The 22,066-nt window shown below is 40.9% G+C and overlaps 3 protein-coding genes across 4 annotated transcripts; all 3 read left to right on the top strand.

Moving 5' to 3' along the window:
- Window positions 1-3,025: 3,025 nt before the first annotated feature.
- On the top strand, window positions 3,026-7,058 carry prps1b (phosphoribosyl pyrophosphate synthetase 1B). 2 transcript variants are annotated; one of them, XM_030110002.1, is made up of 7 exons: window positions 3,026-3,359; window positions 3,747-3,930; window positions 4,407-4,505; window positions 4,866-4,990; window positions 5,291-5,464; window positions 5,555-5,714; window positions 5,941-7,058. In XM_030110002.1, the coding sequence occupies exons 1-7, from the start codon at window positions 3,238-3,240 to the stop codon at window positions 6,031-6,033; spliced, it is 957 nt and encodes a 318-aa protein (XP_029965862.1). In that variant the 5' UTR covers window positions 3,026-3,237; the 3' UTR covers window positions 6,034-7,058. The 2 variants fall into 2 exon arrangements, with proteins under 2 accessions (XP_029965862.1, XP_029965858.1); XM_030109998.1 differs by having other exon boundaries at window positions 3,747-3,936.
- Window positions 7,059-9,684: 2,626 nt separating this feature from the next.
- LOC115403520 (solute carrier family 25 member 53-like) lies at window positions 9,685-11,747 on the top strand. Its single transcript, XM_030112444.1, has 3 exons — window positions 9,685-9,812; window positions 10,463-10,590; window positions 10,743-11,747. The coding sequence occupies exon 3, from the start codon at window positions 10,744-10,746 to the stop codon at window positions 11,623-11,625; it is 882 nt and encodes a 293-aa protein (XP_029968304.1). The 5' UTR covers window positions 9,685-9,812; window positions 10,463-10,590; window position 10,743; the 3' UTR covers window positions 11,626-11,747.
- Window positions 11,748-13,636: 1,889 nt separating this feature from the next.
- tmsb1 (thymosin beta 1) lies at window positions 13,637-16,650 on the top strand. Its single transcript, XM_030112430.1, has 3 exons — window positions 13,637-13,785; window positions 14,719-14,836; window positions 16,194-16,650. Exons 2-3 carry the CDS (start codon window positions 14,734-14,736, stop codon window positions 16,241-16,243), a joined length of 153 nt encoding a protein of 50 aa, XP_029968290.1. The 5' UTR covers window positions 13,637-13,785; window positions 14,719-14,733; the 3' UTR covers window positions 16,244-16,650.
- The last annotated feature ends 5,416 nt before the right edge of the window (window positions 16,651-22,066 follow it).

Here is a 22,066-nt window from a genome sequence, read left to right as displayed (position 1 = left end):
GTAGGAGTGCTTTCTTTTAATAGTTTGCCCTCTGCTGTATTTTCTCCAACGTTGTACAGTGTATTTCCCCTCACACATTGGACTTTCAGGGGCAGATAGATACTTTGAGTACTGAAGGGAATTGATACTATCTGTACAGATTATTTTCCAATTTTATGTTGGGGGGGAGAAAAAAAAACACAAGGGTGCGATGATACAGTGTTAAAATTTTGCCAAGGGTAATGTGTGTGGAAATGTATTCTTTTACACTGCAAATGTAAATATAAAACATTTTAGGGGAATAAAATTCTCTTTTAAATTAAAGCTTGTAATGTTAAGATTTATCCCATCCTTCCGATATTTTGTAAATACAAGATAAAACATGTCTGTAAGTTGATTATTTATAGTAGTAATGTAACATAGAGACTAATAGCAAAACATATATTTTAAAGAATATATTATGAGTATAAAGCATGGGACATGTTTATTTTTCTAAACAAAATATATCACACAATATTCGTTCATCAGCACTTGAACATTTCAGCATTATATTGAACATTTTCTGTGGTTGTCATTGTTCAGTTGCTTCGCTAAACTGTGTGGATTAGTCTGTGTTTCATTCACACGATGAGCCTACCATGACTTGATCCATTGTTTCTTTATGTGCATCTTTTCATCCCTGTCTTTATTTACTGTCAATGATCTTGTCGTCACTGTGGTCCTCTGTCTGTGTACAAAGTTAACTCATGTTTTAAAAGCAATAAAGTATATTATATAAACTCCTCCAGCGAATTTGGAAATGACGTTGCATGCACTAAGCCTGTGATGATGCCAGGGTGTCAATCAGAGTGGCCAACGACAACATGTGAAAGATATATCACAAGGACACGTCTTCTCTTGCTCCAACAAGCAGGTTTTTATTGCTATGGCAGAGTCACTTCTGGCAACAACCGGTGTTGACTCAACACTGCAAACTGCTTCAATCTGACACTAATTGCCCGCACAGAAAATGTTTTGTTTTGATGACATTCTATACAAATTTCCTTTTTTCCTTGTCTTACTTGAATCCACCAGGGTGGCTTCTTAGCTGAGAACAATGCAGCAAAATGATGCATTTAATTAAAGAAAAAATATTGGTAAAAAAACAAGAGTATGAGATCACCAGAACATATCATTCTGTCTTTATATAGGAAGTTATTGTAGGAGCAGATTCGCTTTACAATACAAATCTTTAGCACTGACATTAATGTTGAAGATGACACCTCAATACAGTTTGTCTGCCTGATTTTGCGCATGTTGGTCTCAATGTCAAGACTTACTTTGATATAGTGCCAATTTTATTAACACACGTGTTTTCTCTAGTGAGACAAACTGTCTCCTGCAAAAATGTTTGTTCTTTACAAAAAGGCTGCACTTCTCCATCCATGTATTTTTCAGTGTTACCTCCTGTAGGAACAGCAGTTTAATCAGCTTCTAAAGGTCACCGTGTTCTCTCTGTGGTCCTGAGGGAAGGTCTCAACCAAAATGAAAGTGTCAGACTTACTTAGCATTTATTAGAAAGGGTGTTGCTTCTCCTTAACAGTATTGACAGACAATATTTGGCATGAATGATACTGAACACCAACCAACTCCAACACAAGTGATATAAGGTACAGTCATCTGAGTGTGTCAAGATAGCGCAGCTATGTAACGATACCCACTGGTGTGACAAGCCCAGATAATATTTAACAAGTCACTGCTTTCAGTGTTAACAGTTACATTAGAAGTTTTATTCCTTGCTTTAATGAACTCATAGTCAAGACTAACTGCTTACTCCTTTTCAGGTCCTAAAGCTTTAACTTTTGAGAAGAAAAACTGAGGAACTACAAGGGTGACCTGTGACAGAAGGGCAAGCATTTCTGCTTTTAAGCTGACATGTCAGATTTTTCATACGGTTTTTAAAATGAGACTCTTGTCAACTTTATTTTGGCACTTTCTGTTCACCATTTACAATGGAAACTTTAGCATTAATGTATAACATTCATAAGTAGGATCATTTTGGAGATAGTAAGTGTAGGAAATGTTCAGAACCAGAAAAGATATTGCACCAACTAACCCATTCATCCATCTACCATACAGCTGGGGTGGATCCCAGTTCACTATGGGTCAAGGTAGGAAACATGTTGGAGCAGTCGCAGGGCAAACACAGACAGACAAATCGTAAATACTCACATTCATGCCTTGGGCTGGTTTTAAAGTCACTGATGGGCCTCAAACAGACTTCTGGACAGCTGGAGGAAACTGACGGCGTGCACTGAAAGAGAAAAAACAACCAATGTTATTCTGATTGTAAGACACGAGTGCTAAAAATATGGCAATTTGAGAGCTACTGTACTTTGTGTATGACAGGAAAAAAAGAACGTATTACAACTGCACTGCATGACAAAGGAACACATAATAGAGTGGATAGCATTACATTTAAAAGTAACAGCACTCTGGCGGCAACACTTGTAACTTTCAGTCATTTTAATGCAAGATTTTTTTATAATACATTTTCTGATATTAATCAACAATTGATCATTTTAAAAAAATCTCACCACCTGTCCTTCGTTAGAAAAAGTGGTGAAACCAGCAATTTTGAAAAAAAAAAAACGAGTGGGGGAAGCTCATTGCGAGGGATTGATTCACTGAAATTCTCTAAGTACCAAACAGGTGAAGGTGAGCCCTCATCCCCGAGCCTAAGGTTGGATAAGTAATAATAAACAAAAGTCCTAAACAGCATTCATTTACGGTGGCCGACTGGGCGAGGACACTCAAAATGTTAGAATTTATCGAGGTATTTACTTTTACAAATATGTCAAAGCAGAGAACAAACTGAACGAGCCTTGTATCGTTTCACTGAATCTTTATAATGAACTGCCTCTAGTGATTCCGAAGCACTGCTTTTCCCATCACTACAAATAACAGAAAAATAAAAATAAGTTATCCCTGTTTCGGTTGTCTGGTCACGTGGTCGCTCGAGGCACGCAGAGCGGGAATGCGTCATCACGGCAGGACGTAAGTGAAAGCGTGCGCGCCGCCCCGGGAGGAAGAGCTTCACGCGTGATGTGTGGGACATAATGGTGGATAGGTAGGGAACACATTTAAGCTCGCTAAGAGTAGCTCGTCAACTGTTGACCTGTTCGCCGCGGCTGTCTCGGCCTCTCTTCGCCCCCTCGACTCGCCTCACGCTCCCCGGCGCAGCCCGCTCGACGGAACGAAGCCCTGGACCGCAGCAAAATGCCTAATATCAAAATATTTAGCGGGAGCTCGCATCCGGACCTCTCACAGAAAATAGCAGACCGCCTGGGTCTGGAGCTGGGGAAGGTTGTGACGAAGAAATTCAGCAACCAAGAGACATGGTGAGCTGTTTTTGTTGCTTCGAAGCGTAGTTTAATCTGGGCCGTACCTTGTACGCAAATGTTGTAACCTAGCGACATGTAATAATGAGAAACGTGGTGTCACAGTGAATTTGCCGCGCAGTGTTGCCGGGAACTTGTAGTCCACACATGGCCTGTTAACTCATGCTAACTATTAGAAACCCTTTCTCCGCAGAAACAACCCCGTTAAAAACTTACACAACAGAGCGTGTTCAGACCTTAGTTTTACTGAGCCTGCCTCCTATCTCTCCTCACTTTGACCCGTGATGAAATCACACGCCATTGTTTACTCTTCCCATCAGCCTCCCCTCTCTGGCCAGGCCGTGTCTGCTAAGTGCTGTTTGCCTTGTCACCTTTTCCCCCTGACAGCGTGGAGATAGGAGAGAGCGTCCGCGGAGAAGATGTTTACATCGTGCAGAGTGGCTGTGGGGAGATCAATGACAATCTGATGGAGCTGCTGATCATGATCAATGCTTGCAAGATTGCCTCGGCCTCCAGGGTCTCCGCTGTCATCCCCTGCTTTCCCTATGCCCGGCAAGACAAGAAGGACAAGGTGGGGGTGAGGGAGATCTGTCTACTTACTTCTGTCATGCCATTTGCCATCCAGCATCATGACAAGAAGCTTGCAGCCATGTCCACCAGCAACCACCCAGCAAGGCATATTTGCTTCCATTTTTGTTTGCTTTCCATTTATTTTTCTGTCATCAAATCCCTTTTTGTTTTTTGTTTGCAAGTTTACCGTTATTTTATCATTTTTATAAATATTGCATGATTGGAATGATTCATACTTGGTGCAACCTGATTATTAAACATATAATTATTATGTATTATGACTATGCATATAAATGTAGCTTTACAGGCCATTCTTGTAACTGTTTTCAATGTTAAAGACAAAAAGAGAGAACATTAGATTGGTACAATTTTACTCAGTTGCTGAGCTTTCAGTTGAGGGTTATTTTTAGCTGTGAGCTATCTATGTCTGCCAGTTCACTTATTCCATGTGACTGAAGAGATCTATTTTCATTTCAGAGCCGTGCTCCCATCTCTGCCAAATTGGTGGCCAACATGCTGTCTGTGTCCGGCGCCGACCATATCATCACTATGGACTTGCACGCATCACAGATACAGGTGAGAATCTCATTCAAGGTTCAAATATTGTTTTCCTTTTTCGTTATTGTTTCGATGTATATTCAGGACTAATTTTGTGGAAATGACATCAAGAATCTGATTTGCATTGTGTTGCATTTACATGGATGTTTATGGGGTTGTTTAGTTTTGCATAGTTAAATCACACAAAAGGGGAAAACATGAAGCAACTATCCTTAGGAATTGTTTTTCAAAGCTATTTGGAACTCGAACGTATAGAATAAAAATACCGAGAGCTATATAAAGGTAATACAGCAACAGTCACAAACTACTGGTACTTGTGATTATGTCTACATTTCAGTCCTTATGTTCTTTCGGTCATATTGTCATTTTTCTTCCCAGGGGTTCTTTGATATCCCGGTCGATAACCTGTATGCAGAGCCAGCTGTGCTGAAATGGATCAAAGAAAACATCCCTGAATGGAAAAACTGCATCATCGTCTCCCCAGATGCCGGAGGAGCCAAGAGGTATGTATGCTGGTCCCATTTGTCATGGGTGCTCCACCGCTGAGCGTAGTTTATCCCCCCTCCCTCTGCATATCCGCTGGGATTTACTGTGTTACTCCTGAACAGTGTTTCTCACCTCCTCCATGATGTCTTGGTCAACAGCAGGAGCACCGACAGCAACACACTGTCACAGGAGATCCTTCATTCCTGTGGCAGTTGTTTTTCTGTTAATTTCATTATTCTTTGCTTTTGTCAGTCACTGTTTAACTAGTTATTTCTCCTGTAAGTTTGCATTTGTATTTTATATTTTCCTCCTCACAGGGTCACCTCGATAGCGGACAGACTGAATGTGGACTTCGCCCTGATCCACAAGGAGAGAAAAAAGGCGAACGAGGTGGACCGCATGGTTCTCGTTGGAGATGTGACGGACCGGGTCGCCATTCTCGTGGATGACATGGCCGACACGTGTGGCACAATCTGCCACGCCGCTGACAAGTACACATCTTTATTTTAAATAATTTGGTGATTTTTCTTGGTGCGTATATTGCAGTCGTGAAAACTTCTGGTTTGTTTTCCTCCTTTTAGATTAATATCTGCTGGCGCCACCAAGGTGTACGCCATCCTGACCCATGGCATCTTCTCCGGCCCGGCCATTCAGCGCATCAACAATGCCTGTTTTGAGGCCGTGGTGGTCACCAATACAATTCCTCAGGAGGATAAAATGAAGCATTGCCCCAAAATTCAAGTAAGGAGACATTCTTGGTGGAAAAAGCTACAATTCTGTCATTTTAGTTCTGAAAGGAAAGCAGATCTTGGACTAAGTGAGTTGACATTAAAAAAACAAGCTTAAAATATCACGGCACTGCCGTAATATTTTAAGGCTATGTGAATTAAAAAATGAAGTTGGAAGTCCTCAGGTCAAATAATGCTGATATTTAGATTTCATCATATCCTCTCTCGTCTCCCTCCAGGTGATCGACATCTCCATGATCCTTGCGGAGGCTATTCGTAGAACTCACAACGGCGAGTCTGTGTCATACCTGTTCAGCCATGTTCCCTTGTAACAAATGGTATCAACCATCAGCTGTATGCTATTAACACCAAAAAAAGAAAAAGAAAAGAAATCAAGAGGGAATCCTACCCAAACACAACCATTAACAAAGATGTTCTTCTAATTAACCGTGAAAAAAAAATGAAAGAACTGTGATGTCTGTTACTAATGTTGACCCCCTCCCCACCACCTCACTCGAGTTCCTTCTCTTTAGAGCGGAGTCTCATCATTTCTCAGCGCCTGCACAGTCGCAGGTTACCTTATAGGCTGGCGTATTTATTGTTTATGGATAAACAGTTATTTATCCGCCGTGAACGTTGTCCTCATAACATTTAGATGCAGAGTTTCTGCTGATCCTCCCGGAGCTCTTTCAGGCAGATATCGCAGAGGTCATATATGAATATTCCTGAAAGGCTCCTGCGGTCAGGAGAGGCTTCTGCCCTTTAAAGCTGTTACAGTGCTTTCTGTTACAACGAATGAGTGTAGTTTTTTCATGTTGCTCTTGTATCCTCTATTTGAAAGATTATAAATAATGAAGTGAATGTGTATTGAAATAGTTTACAGTGCCACTGAAACTCCACTCAACCAAGAGTGCCTCAACAGTCTGAAATGAAATGGCATTTTCCTTCACTCCAGTCCTCTCGCCCTCCCTCCTGTTTTAATGTTTTCTTAAAGATAAAAAAAAAAAAAGTATGTTTCTTAGAAGGCTGTTGCCAGTTTTACGTTTCTTTCAACTATTGAGGTGCCCTCATTGAGTGGGGTTTGCCCAGTGTGAGATTTACAGGATGAAGATCTTAAAAGCTGTCGGGTTTTTAGCTTTGGGGTCTCTGCAGGCTGGAGCTTCCTTCAGAAATTTTCACCTGCTTTATTTTTTTATTTTGTTTTTTTTTCTTTCTCTCTTTTTGTAAGTCCGGAGTAAGGATTTGTCATCAGCGTGCGTTCCAAATCTATTGTGTTTATTTTTTTTTTTCCAGTAGAAAGAATGTGCCAGGTATTTGAGGGTGCATTCTCAATAAAGCTTAAATATGAGTCAAATCTTAAACATGACTTTGTGGCCTCAAGTATCTGGAACTATAGTTATTTTGTTTATGGTGCAGTGTTTGATCCTCTACTGCATTGTGTGGTATCATCTGTAACATGAAACCTTTTGGAGGCAACCTCGATTTATTTCAACTTAAATTATGAGAAAAATGTTCAAAATCTGCTGTCGGTTAACAGAACTTGTGTCGCACTCCCATGGAAGGCAGGAAGAAACATGTTTATTTCGACCACCGATCTGCTGCAGCTGTGTCGCACACAGGCACGGTAATGGGTGTTAGGAGCTGACTGTTGTGATCATGCTGTAATACACATTTTTCACATGTATGTGAGTGATCTTGCTTTTTCGCCCTATATGTTTTTTAACCAGCAGCGGTAAGATGGAGCCAGGATAGATTATGGCATCATCACGGCAATTACAGATGCGTGTTAAAACTAATAACTAAAAAGCAAATCTCAGGCCCAGGGACAACATGCAAACCCATCTCAAACTTGATTTGTGTCTTATTGCTAAATGACAGAGCTGTACTGAGAGCTGCAAATTCTTATAGAATTATACACAATTATCAGCATACTTTCACCATCAGTGTTTTGGTTGTATTTTTTAGTGATAGCTGTTTATAATTACAATTGTGTGAAAAAAGTGTTTTGAAAAGGAGTTTATCCTTGGGAACATGCACTGCTAGAAGAATTGGGGATATATGGCGTTTGAGTAGAAATTCAAGGTAAACTGAAATGCACTCTAACCTTTACAGGTGAGTTTAGTGTGACCTCAGAATGTTTGAATGCGCAAACAAGATGTTCTCAGATGAAAGTGGCCGCTGATAGTGTCCTCAGCAGGTTGAACAGGGAGACTGGAAGAGTCAGAGTTGCAGAAGTGGACACTCTTTGGTCACATCTGACATCGATGACTGATTTACTGTGAACAGTGGCCTGCAGAACCAGATGATGAATAGTGTGACCATGAACATCTTTGTCAGAGAAAGCAGTAATGATGAGAGGCATGATCTCTGCAACTATGTAAAGTATAGGCACATAAGCCAGAGTTTTTATTCAGTCACAAATGAAAACCATTTACACCTTGACAATTAGGCCATAATCCAAACCTATGTCCCTAAACAGCTGCTTATTTTATTCCACAATATATATTGATATGCATATTACTAATGAAACTCGAAAAGATTTTTTTTTTTTTTTGAGTAAGTGTGTTTTTAATTTGCAGTGGAGAAACTTTCATCCATTGTAGTTCGTTCAGCAGGTCCTGTAGCATCTGACAGGGGGCGTTGCGGTCCTAAAGACTTGTCTCAGATGTTTATTTCTTTTTTCTTTTGTTAAAGTTGTTGTTTTGAATGCATATGGGAGTTTAAAAAAAAGGGGGGGGGGTTACTCTTGGTTCATCCCGATTTACTATATGATATGATATTTAAAAGAAGTTATTGACACTGGAAATAAGGTACCAAGACTGAGCATCAAAAACGTTCTGATGTGCTAATTTTAGGTATGTAGGCGGAAATCACTAGGTGCGTTCACGATGGCAAAGCCGGAGGTAGACGGAGCTAGACGAAGCAGACGGCGCAGCCGTGGGGCGGAGTTATAAGTCTGCCTCCAAGTCGGACAACCCTATGTTCTCCATGTTGGTGTTTCTCATGACTCCACTGTGGGGGGTGTTTACAGGCCCGTCGTCTGGGGTGGCAATGCCCCCCCCCCCCCCCCCCCCCCCCCCCCCCCCCCCCCCCCCCCCCCCCCCGCCTGTGCCTCCTTGCCCCCCCTGGCTGTCAGAGGGGTAATTTTGTTTTTCTTATTAAAAACAAAAGAATTCATAATTTCTTTTGTGTGTCACATTGTGTTAATTCATATTCAGTTAACTGAAATGAATACAATTTTAAAAAAACAAAATAATTTTAAGTTACGTTTTGGCTTCTGTCATGTGAAGCGTGCTGCTGCTGCAAGTGCAACCAGGCATCAAGGGGGGCAGACTGCCTCGCCCCCTCAGTCCAAAAAATTAATAAATAAAGTTTTCAGTCTATTTTGTGCTTAAAAAACAACAGCAAACTCCACTGGCTTGATCAAATCAATATGAAGTGTTGCGCTATTCAAAATTAAAAAAAAAAAAAAAAAAAAAAAAAAAGTGGAGACTCCAGCTCTACTAAAGGTGAGGGCTGGTTATTTTATCATTTGTTTTATTACTATTTGTGCTTTTTACCAATTTGTAGCCGCCGCCGCCGCTGCCCCCCCTCCCCCCTCTACACTGGGCTGGAGCTGGGACTGGGTGTTTATTTATGCAAATAAAGCGTGTTGTCATCAAACTGATGACGAGTGGGGTCGGGTCCAATCCCCTGCCTGTATGAAACAGAGAGGTGGGCCAGGTAGCCGCGGTGAGTTGCTCTGGAGCAGCTCACGCGGCTACCTCTGTGACCGATCTCGTTTGGGTCTCGCGAGTTTTCGATGCCCTACGTAGGTCCTACGTATCAGTGACGCCGGGCCACATCTGGGCGGGGCGGCTCAAAAGTCTTAAAGGTCTGCCTCTGGCTTTCTCATGTCGAACGCACCTACTCTTTGGGTTAGACCTTAGGGTTATGGGCGTTAGGCAGAAAACACAGATGGACCCAATGATAATGCGTTGAACTAGCACGTGACTTCAAGAGCCCCTGTGTCAAAGCCGTTTCAAAAAGTTTTCCTATTTCACCACCAAATGATACCGAAAACTTCCTTTTTTGTCGTCCTTCTGTCAGGAAACAATACACCAATTCTTAGGTGAGTAAACAATCTCTTTTCCTTGTAGTATTGTCATGCAATTTATTTTGGAATTTGAATTTGAATTTTTTATTTGAAGCATGCTAAAAATGCAAGACCACATTCTGGGCGTAGAATCTTCACAAACTAATGAACCATTTACCGTAATTATTCGTACTAATTTTATTTTGATATTTGTGATTAAACAGCAATTCAGAAAGTTTTACAAGAAGCAGGGGGGTCAAACACTTTTCAGCTCCAATTTGGTTCAACGAGCATAAAGGACACGGGGTCACGCGCGTGCCCTCTGCCCCGCGCACTTTTTTTTTCAGCTGTTATAATCGTATAATCCGTTATGATATACATGCGGTAACGGGGTTTTCCGCCTGCTCTTTATGTGTTGATACGGGTCGATTATCGACGGGATACGTGCCGCTGATCGACAGACCGGTCAAACCAGCCACACTCCGTGTGTAAACGTCACAGCTGAGGGGGTTTTGATTGACAGACGGCGCAACCAATCCACGGCGACGTGACGTCATCGCGTTGACCAATGGTCATTCCCACTGAGGCGGGCCAATCCCAGACGCCGGTCCTGCAGATTATCCTCGCTGCCGTTATATACAGTACATCGCTCATGGTGGTATCGCCCATCTTTTTTTTTTCTGCAGGAAACACTGGAAATCAGCTCTCTCCACGTGCAACACTTGAAAAGAAAACGCTTCCAGCGATGAACGGAGGGAAATAAAGTAGAGTCCTTATTATTTTCTGCTGCTGTTGCCTTAAAACGGTTTCTTGGGTGAGTATGCTATACATTAGCTAGGGATAAGTTCTGTGCATGTGATTTTCTGTCTTGTGATCTTTGTTGTGCATCTTCGTTTTCTGTGTCTGCTTTGAATCTGTGTAAGTCTGACATGATTTGTGACAGATTTTTGTTGAATGTTTTTCAAGGATGGCGAGAACTGCTGACCTTAGAGGTGATGGAGATGGCCATGGGGAGCCGGTGGCTCGTTTCCAGAGTTACCTGCACGGAGGAACCTCCAGCTTGGTGTCGACACTCCCCACTGTTATCGTCTTCCCAGTCTATAAGACTGTTTTCCGTCAACAAATCCACAACACCCCAGTTCACCAGGCAGTGGGACAGCTGTACAAGGAGGGACCTGTGAAGCTGTACAGGGGCGTGGTTCCACCACTTCTCATGAGGACACTGAATGGGACCCTTCTCTTTGGCCTCCAAGACTCCATTCATCATCAACTGTCCTTGTCTTCCCAAAATGTTGTCTCTGCCTCGGCCCTGCCCGCTCTGGCTGGGTTTGGCGCCGGTATAGTAGAAGCTGTGGTGTTCACTCCCTTCGAACGTGTTCAAAATGTGCTACAAAATGGTCAGAATGACCGCCAGTTGCCCTCCTTGAAGAGTGTCCTTGTTAAGCTGAAAGCACAGAGGATGTCTTCTGGTTTCTACAGAGCCTTCCTGCCCATCACGGTCCGCAACGCACTCGGCAGCTCCCTGTACTTCGGCCTGAAGGGCCCCGTGTGTGCAGTCGTGGCGGGGCAGGGACTCTCTCCGGTGGCCTCCTCCTTCGTCTCCGGGACGCTGACCTCAATGGCGATCAGCCTGGCTCTGTACCCGCTCTCCGTGCTGGTGGCGAACATGCAGGCACAGGTGGGGGCGGAGAAGAAAGGGGTCTGGCTTTGCTGGAAGGATCTGTGGAGGTCCCGAGGCCGGAGCGTAGCTCTCCTGTACCGAGGAGGCTCCCTGGTTATTCTGAGATCTTGTATCACATGGGGAATCACCACCGCGATTTATGACTTACAGAAGAAATCATCAGACTAAGCAGACACTGAATGGTTACAGTGTTATCTCCTAATGGTTACATGCTGCTGCATGTTTATGCTGTTTTGATGGCTATCAGGATGGTAAAGCAAGAGGAGCACATAGTTTACCCGTAGCATTAGAAATGGCTCTTGTTGAATCAAGTGTCCTCGTAAATTATCGCTGTGTGACAGTGAGCCAGTGTGAACAATTATATCACCCTAAAGTCAAAGGGCGTCAGACACTTTTCAGTTTGTTAGTCACACCTGAACCCGTGCACGTAACGTTCAAAGTGGAAAACAACCATTATGATGATTAGATGTAACTACGGGACATGATCCTGATTCAAACCTACAACCTGAAAAATTATATGGTGCTGGTGATTCACAAGGGCCTTTTTTTGTTTGTTTTTTAAGAAGCCAGTTTTAACCTTCTGAAAATATTTTGAGTTTTTTTAAAGAGAGGTGTGTGAAGGTGTCTAACGAAGGTTGAATCTTGGACGCAGTAATTGCACTCTCTGAAATCTTCATAGTTTTAAAAGCTTGAGAAGGGATCAGTTGACTTACTTTCTGTTTGAAGATGACTCCTTCATGACAGGAAGTCAGCACAGAAGTCGTTAATTTGCTGCGGAAACATTGTGGTAGTAAGTTCTCAGAACAAAAAGTGGTTCAAATGAGGTGCATTGTGAGAGAGAATAGACAACAGACAGGCCTACACAAGGGGCCACAATTGAAACACTGCCTTGATTTTTGACTGTCTACCTCTCGGGGGTCTCCCCCACCTCTTCCAGGTACTCGTAATATTATACATATTACTATTATAATGGTTAAGCTATGTAGCATGTAATCTGCTCAGCTCTGAAACAGTCAACCATGTCTGGGTGACTATATATGAGGTATGCTAAATTACAACAATAAAGGATATAGTATGATAACCTTTCTGTTTGTAAGCAGATACACTGATCAAGTGGGCTGACATGTGACAAACAACATGAATTGGGATTTTTTTTGTGTGTGTGTTTTGATCTTATTTAATGCAAATTTTTGTTTATGCCAACTCTTAGGGAATCTAAGGATTTGTCAGTCTCAGGTATATATTTAAAAATGTTTTATTTTCTCAGGATTGTCACTGTGAAGTAACTGTCTAAGTAAAAAGTCATTCTTCATGCAGGTTATACGGTGTTATTTACTCCAGTGTCATTTGTCAGACCATTTGAATGTATTCTGTTGGAGTAACTGTTTTTTTTTCTTAACTGTTTTCTTTACTTGCCTTCTGAAAATGTAACTGTATTTTTTTTTTCAACGTGTCATTGAAGCTATATATGTAAACTTTGGAAGATGGATATGCTAAGCTGTATAATCTCATCATTTGAAGGCACACATCTAGCTCAACCGTTCTCTTGTTTCTACTCATTAAGGTTGTGCAACTGTCACATGAATGAGGCAAATTTAATGTTTTTTTTTAGACATATGCCAGGGTTCAGATAAACTGTATTGGCTCTTCAAGGTATTTTCTGTTCTTGGTATGTTAGAGCAGGATGTGCAGCACAAGCACATGCAGGCTGGATGAATGAAGAACTGGACAGTGGTGCACTGTCAAACCAGTTCATGGTTCATTACAGTTTTCATTTATTCACTGGGAAAATCTGTAACTCGAGGACAAAACAATAAATTCCCACACAGGATAGCGTGTACGTTTTCATAAAAACCACATTTCCCCAATCAAAAGTGCTCAAATCAATAAATAAAGAGATCCAATCAGACATTTATCCCCCAGGTGTTTATAACCTGGCATGTCATGAATCGTCCACTAGATGGCGGTAGAAATAAACCTATAAAAGCGCCAATAAAAGGAGATAAGAAGCTTATTGGCACTTGATCCGGTCAGACGTGCAAGTACATGACAAGAGGGATGATTCAAATGATTGCAACACAGCATCACAAGAACTTTGCCCAAGTGTGGAGTATGTGAGGGGAAGGGAAGGGGCGGCGAGAAATCAGATTTATCCAATTAAAATTCCTCCCGGGAGCTCTGGGAGCCAATGAGAGGCAGAGCGTCAGTGTCCGTGTCTGTGTGCAGAAGGGCGTGTTGTCTCTATTTAAACCACTGGCTTTGCACGGATTACACACACGCTCACGCATCTTACCTGAAGAACAGTCTCGTCGTGCACTTCGGCACCAGGTAAGAGACACTGATTCCTTTTTATTGTTGAACAGATGATGCCAAATTTGCCTGTTATTAGGATGTCAAATGACGGAAGTTGTTTTTTTTTAAGCCAATGTATGTAGGTGTTATGCAACATTTAAAAAAAAAAAGTCATAAATCCATATCACTACAGAAGTAAAGAAAATAAATAATGTGAATCAATGTGCGGCTGCATTCCTTTCCACTCAAACTGTAATGTTTGTCTCACCTGCACATGATCTGCAGACGGAAATGATCTGACTACTTAAAGTTTTGCAGGCAATTTGTTCTTTCCTCCTTAAAATAACATAGTTTCCTGAATTTCTCGCTTGCCATAACAACATACAGGGTGTTAACTGTTGTTGAAAATACACCCACCGTGCTGTGCAGTCGTCTGAAATGCAGACTGTGAGATGTGGAGGTGTGGGAGGTGTCGCTGAGAAAATGGCCTGACTGGAAGATTCACACGTTTTCCCAATCACTGCAGAAAACACGATCGCCCTGAAAGTCCCTATCACTCCATCGCCTGCTTTCAGCTGCGTTTAACTTTCATTTTTGAGGCTGAGAGTCCAGCATGCACGCAGAGCGAAAGCAGATGAAAGTGCAAGTAAATTAAGTCTCTCATGTATAATTTCGCCATTGTGGCTTGAACAGTATCAGTGAAGCATTAAACCAATGTTTTATGCATTGTGGCCAGGTGAGTACAAGTCACGTCTTGTGACTGGATTACATAACTTTAATAGTTCAGTCCAGGTCCTAGGGGGAAAAAAAACAGGTGTGGCTTGAATACCTGTTTGTACATGTAGTGCAGACAACATCTTATCATGCCACTGAGATCATATTTCTTTGCCTTCTTCTGCATTCTTCAACCATTCAGACACAGGATTAGAAAGGTAATGTTTCTCTCGATTTTTTTTTTTTTTTTTCCAGTAAAACTTATCCAGAATGGGAGACGCTAATCCAGTCAACGATGAGGTGCAGAATTTTGACAAGGGGAAGCTGAAAAAGACCGACACAAAGGAGAGTAACACTCTTCCAACCAAGGAGGGTAAGAAAAGACTCCAAACTGAGTCGTCTCATCAACCCCGGCTCAAAATGTGGCTCATTTATAGGTCAACACTTTCCCACGTATCGCAGGGATGGTGAATAAATGCACCACTGATTAACTAATGGAACACACCCAGTGTTCTCACAGCCAGATCTTGTTGTGCGCACACACACCACACCCTTATAGCTTTTGACCTCCTGCCTCTTTTCATAGATTACATGACCTCATATGGACATGTTGGACATCCAAAGAAATCTAAAATGCTGCGAGAGCCATAAAGTATATGGAGGTGAATCATAAACTGTGTTGGAAGATAAGCCATAGGACAGTCTTAAGTGTGTCAAAATGCTCCTCCTGCCGTCTGGCTCCTGTGCCATCTTCATCAGAGTGGAGGCGCAGAAGCTGTTGACACTGCTGCTGCATGTTTTTATGAGTCATAACGCACTGTGTTCTTCAATCCCGCTCCTATTTACACCCAAATCATGTTAAATATATAATTTTATTTTAGATGACATGACTTTTACTTTATGCATCCTCTTCTTATTTTTAATTTTAACTCATAATCTGTGTTTATTGTCATCATTCATGTTGCATAAGACGGCTCAACTCAGAATCGGACATGAAAGAGGCGTCGTCACCACCTACACTGCTTTAAGAGCAGGTGTATTTGTGTCTCTCCCCCGTGGATTTAGAGGCAGCCGTTTGACTAAACCCAGTTGGGTTATTAGTCATGTCATCTGGATTGAACATGAAATCCAAAATTTCAAGTCTTTAAGCTTCTTTTTTTTTCTCCCTTTCCTCTAATCACTACACTGTTTGAGGATATCGTGTTATTTCCTGAAGTTTCATATTAACATAAAGTGAGGCTGATCACTCAGTTTTTAAAAAATATGTAAATTAGATCTATACAACTGTTTAAAAAAAACCCACAAGATTAGGTGAGGGTGGTGTAACTTCACCTTCAGGATGACAAACATGCCCACACACACTTTATGTAACGGTTTCAGTACAGCGTTGTTTCAATGACAATTCTGAGTCATAAACCTAGTTTACGCAGCAGTCGGATGGTGTTTTGCTTCTTCCGAGGCCCCATTTCCACAAAGACTCTACTATATATTATGAATGTTTTTATTATTATCATGAATATTCTTTTCCTAATAACAGGCAGGTTTCGATGAATCAAACGAAACCTTGTTTGCTTTCCAAGTCATTGTCGGCAAAACTGGTGAAATAATCGGTTTATATTCAGCACTGAAGGTGTATGTACAACTTGTGGCATAAAATAAATGTATGCCAGTCTTTATCTGTGTATGTGTGTGAACAACCATCTAATTTCTGTGCCTCTTGTTTCATGCAGTAATTGAACAGGAGAAGAAAGAACAGACGACACCGTCGACAACATCGTGAAAGATGCCTGATGTGATCCTCCTGCTTCAAGTCCCGCCCTGTTAACAATCAACGAGGAGTCCTGTCCATCATCACTGCCTCTGTTTTTCTATGTCGCCATGTTTGATTATAAATGGTATTTGGGTTGGTGCGATGAGGGGGAAAAAAAAAAATCTGTCGGGTTAAATCATTGCAATGGATGCTTCGTACTGTGCTTGTTTCATGCAGGTTAGAACAGAGCAACAACTATTAACGGTGTTGGTTTTACCTAATGGGGGAAAAACATTGTTGGTATAAAATGGGAATCACATTCAGATATTACATTTACTAACAATATGTATGCCTGTAAATGGTGCCATTGAAAAATGTCATGAAAAATTGTGCAAAAGATTATATTTTTGTTTGAATAAACCAATGTATCAAAAAGGTTTTGACTCAGTACTTTGTTTATTTCCAATATGGCTATCAATGGGAAAGATTTGCACTAAGATACTAAAATACTGTGAAGCAAATGGCAGATGATTTGAATCAACATGTGACAAACTAATAAAGCTGTCTGCTTAGAGACGGTTTTTATGTTTTACTGGGCAATCACATCTAGTAACTTATTTCAATTTTGCTTTAAAGAAATACTACAAAGCTATGATTATATATTCCGCACAATGGCAACAGATTAGATATTTTCAGTCTTCTTTAACTGGAGGACTGTGTTAGTGTTCAAAGTAAAGACCTTAAACTCAAATTTTAAGGGGACTGAAATCTGTGAAATCACTTCATTTTGGTCAGTTTTCTTTTTTCATTTAAATAGATTTTCATGTACAACTGACATGCATTTGAGTATAGTTATTCTAAGTCTTAAAAATAAATATTAACATATTGGAAAACAGTTATTTATTTGATACATTCATTTAACATCTGAACTACTCTTCAGTATGAAGTATAAAACAAATCAGCCGAGAATACAGCTGCATTATTGCAGCCCTTCTGTTTTGAGATCACGTGTCTGTACTGGTTCAAACATTTATAAAACCTCTCCTCTCATAATGTTTCATTTTTTTTTCTAACTGCAGTGACTTGAGGTTGTAAATTTTCATTCTGTTATGTGCCTATGGGCAACAAATATTTTGGTCCAAGCATGTTTTATTTTAGTCGTTGTGATCGTTATCAGGTTTAAACTCCCTACAGATCTTTAACAGGTCCAAGCTTGTGCGTAAATGTGAGTGAACAAGCTGCTTCTTTTGTACATTCCTGACCGCCAACAATGCTAAACAGTGTAGGTTTTCTGTTTGACTGTAACATATCTACCAGGTGCTCTTCTTCACTCCATTTTGAAGTAAATCATGCACAGAATTTAGTTTTTTATGATAATTCCCTTTTTTTTTTGTTGCATTAAAGAGTTAATCCTGGTGGAGAAATGAAATTGCTTGAATCAATGGCTTTATTTGTGTTGGGATTGCTGAAGACAGTGAACACTGTGTTTTTCCACAGCTCACCTGTTGGGACTTGTTCATCCTGCAGCATGCAGATACTTGAGAGCAACGACATACTTCACACCATCTATATGACTTCTGGTTAAAGTGCTGCAACTGTCACCAAAATATTCTAGATTAGGATGCATATTTACACTTTGAGCTCTACTGAAGTGAAGTCTTGTCAAAACAAATTACCTTAAAGAGTAACATTGCGTTCTTTTGCTGTGAGGTGTGATTGTAGAAGTGTTTTCTCTTTGACTTGTTTTTCAGGATCAGACATGTCTGAATGCTTTGACGGAGGTATTAGGCACACAAGGGCAGAGCTAAAGTACGGTGGAATTTTCAGCCTGATTATCACCTGCTGTTATGTTGTACTTACATCTCAACTGCTCCTCTTCAACCACACGTTACCTCGTAAGTCTCCTGCCAAGCGAGTTATACGGGTCCTCTTAACAAGCATCATTAATTCCTTAAAGGAATATTTCGAAGATTTTGGACCCACGCCCTTTCTCTATCATTTACAAAGTGAGATAAGCTCATAAAAACCTTTTTTGTGTCTGTGCGTCCAGAGGCTGGATCCTAGCTGTTAGTATCGTAGTTAGCTTAGCTCAATTGCTGGAAGTCAATAGAAGTCAGAGCCGGACTGACGAAAGTGGACAAAATACTCCTTCCAGTGGTCCAGGGGCTGGTGTATTAGCACGTGAAGTAAATCTGAATGGTTATAAAATGTTTAAAAGACGTGTTTTCTTTTCAATCTGTTAAAATAACGTTTTGATACACAGAGACCTGCGCATGCGCAGTGCTCCGCGGAAGGGGGGGGGGGCGCCACAGTAGTTCAGTTGGTAGAGCAGGTCGTCTTATAACCGGAAAGTTGGCGGTTCGATCCCCGCTCCCGCAGGCGCAAAACTGTCGTTGTGTCCTTGGGCAAGACACTTCACCCACCTTGCCTAAGTATGAAAGTAGTGTGAGAGTGAATGGTTGGTGGTGGTCGGAGGGTCGGAGGGGGCAATGGCGCAGGATGGCAGCCTCGCTTCTGTCAGTCTGCCCCAGGGCAGCTGTGGCTACAATAGTAGCTTACCACCACCCAGTGTGGTGTGAATGGGTGAATGTGATATTGCAGTGTGAAGTGCTTTGGGCTCTGTCAGTGCAGGGTAAAAAGTGCTATACAAGTGTAGTCCATTTACCATATACCGGAGCACAGCAGTAGAAGCCATAGACTCAGCCGCTGTGCGCCGGTATATCCTTCCGCGGAGCACTATGCTTGTGCAGATCCATGTGTATCAAAACGTTATTTTAACAGATTGAAAAGAAAACACGTCTTTTAAAATGTTTTATAACCATTCGGATTTACTTCACGTGCTGGAAGACGTGATACCACTAGAAGGAGTATTTTGTCCACTTTCGTCAGTCCGGCTCTGACTCCTATTGACTTCCAGCAATTGAGCTAAGCTAACTACAATGCTAACAGCTGGGAGCCAGCGGCTGGACGCACAGACACAAAAAAGGTATTTATGAGTTTATCTCACTTTGTAATAGGGTGTGGGTCCAAAATCTCCACAGTATTCCTTTAAAGTGACTTTGCTGTACAGATAAAAATAGGCAGCAGTAAATTAGATAAAGAAGCAGCTGTTACTGCTTTGTTCAGTTCTTTCTGTTTTTTCTCAGGGATTATGCAATTTGGAAATAATCAAGCAAAAAAATTTAAGTGATGTAAATGATGTGGATGGATTCATGGATCAAACACCTGTGGTGAATTTTGCTTGTTAAAGAACAGAAAGTTGCGAAAAAGGACTCAAAAGCTAAAAAATTGGAGATGCACATTAAAAACTTCACAGAAGGTCACATTAGTTTCACCTGTAAAGATTATGGTGTATTTTATTATTTCATCCTAAAATGTCACCCAAAAGTCAAATATCCATAGAAGTGTATGTAAATTTTCATCCTTCTTCTTTTTCCCTTCTTTCAGCTCAGGGTTCTGTGGGGCCGGCTGCAGCCGATCCCAGCTGACTGTGTTCAAACCCCGGGTACACCCTGAACAGATCGGCAGTACATCAGAGGACAACCACACACCTACATTCATATCCACAGGCAATTCAGTCATCAATCAGCCTGAAACACGCTTGAGTTGCTGCAGAAATCAGTGCAGGCCAGGGCTGAACAGGCAAACTCCTGAGTGTCTTCATCGCTTCACTGTGTTGACATGGGCCTCCTTGTTCCTCCTCACTTTGCTTTTCAAATTTCACTAACCTCCTAATTTTAATATCCATATCGACAATGAACATAACCAATAACTTGGGCTTCAGAAAAATGTTTATCATTTTTAATTAGACCTGCAAGATTCCAATCTTTCTAACCAAATCACTCAAATTCAGGTGATTGTGATAATAAAATATAGCAGATGTTCTCAATTTACTGCACCTAACATGCATTGTTCCCTCTGAGGAAGTCTGGACCTCACTTTTTATCTTTGATTCATGCAGATGACCAACTCCTGCTCTTTTTGTTTTGTTTTCTGTATGGCGGGTCTGTAGTTTCACGGCTATTTGGCTTCCCCCAGCAACTTGCCGGTGCTGGGTGGATAGACTGTGGTGGAGCAATCAGCACTAATCAGCAGATCATTATGTAGAACAGAAGACAGTTCAGATGTGCACCTTACATAAAACAGCTTCAGTCAAAGTTCATCCATTCACACACAAACGCATGCACACACACGCACGCACGCACACTCGAAAGAAGGCAGATGCCATACAAGGTTCTTCAACGTGTGGACAGGGGGGTGGGGAATTGAGCCTGCAACCTTCCTTATTTTGGTGGCGCTCTCTCATGGGTCAGGGGTCATCGAGTAGTCATGTCTGACTACTCGATGACCCCATGAGAGAGCGCCACCAAAATAACATATAAAGGGAGTGATGAGGCTTCAAATGGTGCCCCCTGGTGGATTCCGTTCAATCAAATTGACAGAGCTCCATCTGGCAGTAACCTTCATTTCTCTGTCCTTGCATGACTTTCTTTTCCTATTCCGCCCTATTTTGTCATTCTTACAGTCAGACCTTTCCTTATAAATTAATGTTTCAGTTGACATTAATCCATCGCTTATCCCAAACTTCTTGCAGCAGTTTTTTTTTCTTAAGCTGTTATTTTTTTTCTGTTTTGGTGAAAGTCCCATGATACGTAGAAATCACCAGGTTTACTGAGGTAAACTGAGTTTTCAGACAGATGACTAAGGAGGGAAGAGATTTAGTCTGCAGTCGGTCATGCTGGCTCATTGTCATCAAGTAATGATTATTTAATCATTTTCAGGGATGTTCCTTGTGAGAAATATCTTGTATTATTTCAAAAAGTTTAAAATGAAGATTATCACACTTTTGATGGAGGTGTTAATTATTTGTTAATTATTTGTTAATGTATTTGTTAATGTATTTGAATTTTCTTGAAAAAATGATTTAGCTTGATTGTTTGACATGATTTTCAATATGTTAGATTATTTTATGCAAAACAATGATTGAATTGGACTGTGTTGACTTCAGCTGTCCGTGGTAAATGATTGCAGTGACTTTTAATATTTCAAATAATGTTTGCAGTTGAAATTATCTGGCACAGCAAGTTCACATGTCAAAGGAATTTCAGCAGAGAAACTCATAATGCTTAATCACTTGAAAATTTACAAAATTTAAATAGAATACAAAGTACAAATAAAAAATTACTTGAAAACAAAGAAAATAAAACAATAACAAGAATTTGACACAACTTTCACTTTTCGGTGGTGAAAACATGTTTTGTTTTCATCAGTTTTACACTTGGAACTAATCTGACTGAATGAAAATGACATGCATAGCCATATTACCACATAGTCCACATTACCTTTCATCTGTTTGCATTGTCTTCTAGCATTTGAGTATTCAGATGAGTTCAAACAATTTACAAATTCTGTGTAACCAAAAAAATGGCTATTTTGAATTCATTGTGGACTAAAAAATGTTGTCAAATATTATTTTCATTTCACTGATAGCTGCAACCATTGAATTCAATTATTTTCTTTTGAAGTTCAAATTGTAGCTTAATTCCACAATGATAGAATAGCTGTAAAATACAGCTCTATTAAAGCTTTGTTTTTCCCAAAACCTCAGGTTATAACAGTGGCGTGAGCAGGAGTTTTTGTGTTCAGGGTTTTTGAGTATCCAGTGTTGATGGATCTCAGCAACTGTTAAATTATCATGGTAAAGAAAATCAGGAAATCCTGCATTCAACTATGCTGTGATGGGCTGGTGATCTGTCCAGGGTGTATCTTGCCCTCGTTCTTTGTTGTCTTTAGTCTAATGTAGACAAAAAAAAAACCTTGTTTTAATTCATAAATATTTCATGAGGAATGCCT

The sequence above is a fragment of the Salarias fasciatus genome, chromosome 2, assembly GCF_902148845.1.
Source record: "Salarias fasciatus chromosome 2, fSalaFa1.1, whole genome shotgun sequence".
Taxonomy (NCBI): Eukaryota; Metazoa; Chordata; class Actinopteri; order Blenniiformes; family Blenniidae; genus Salarias; species Salarias fasciatus.
The sequence above is the reverse complement of the archived record's forward strand: the minus strand, read 5'-3'. Positions and strand labels throughout refer to the sequence as shown.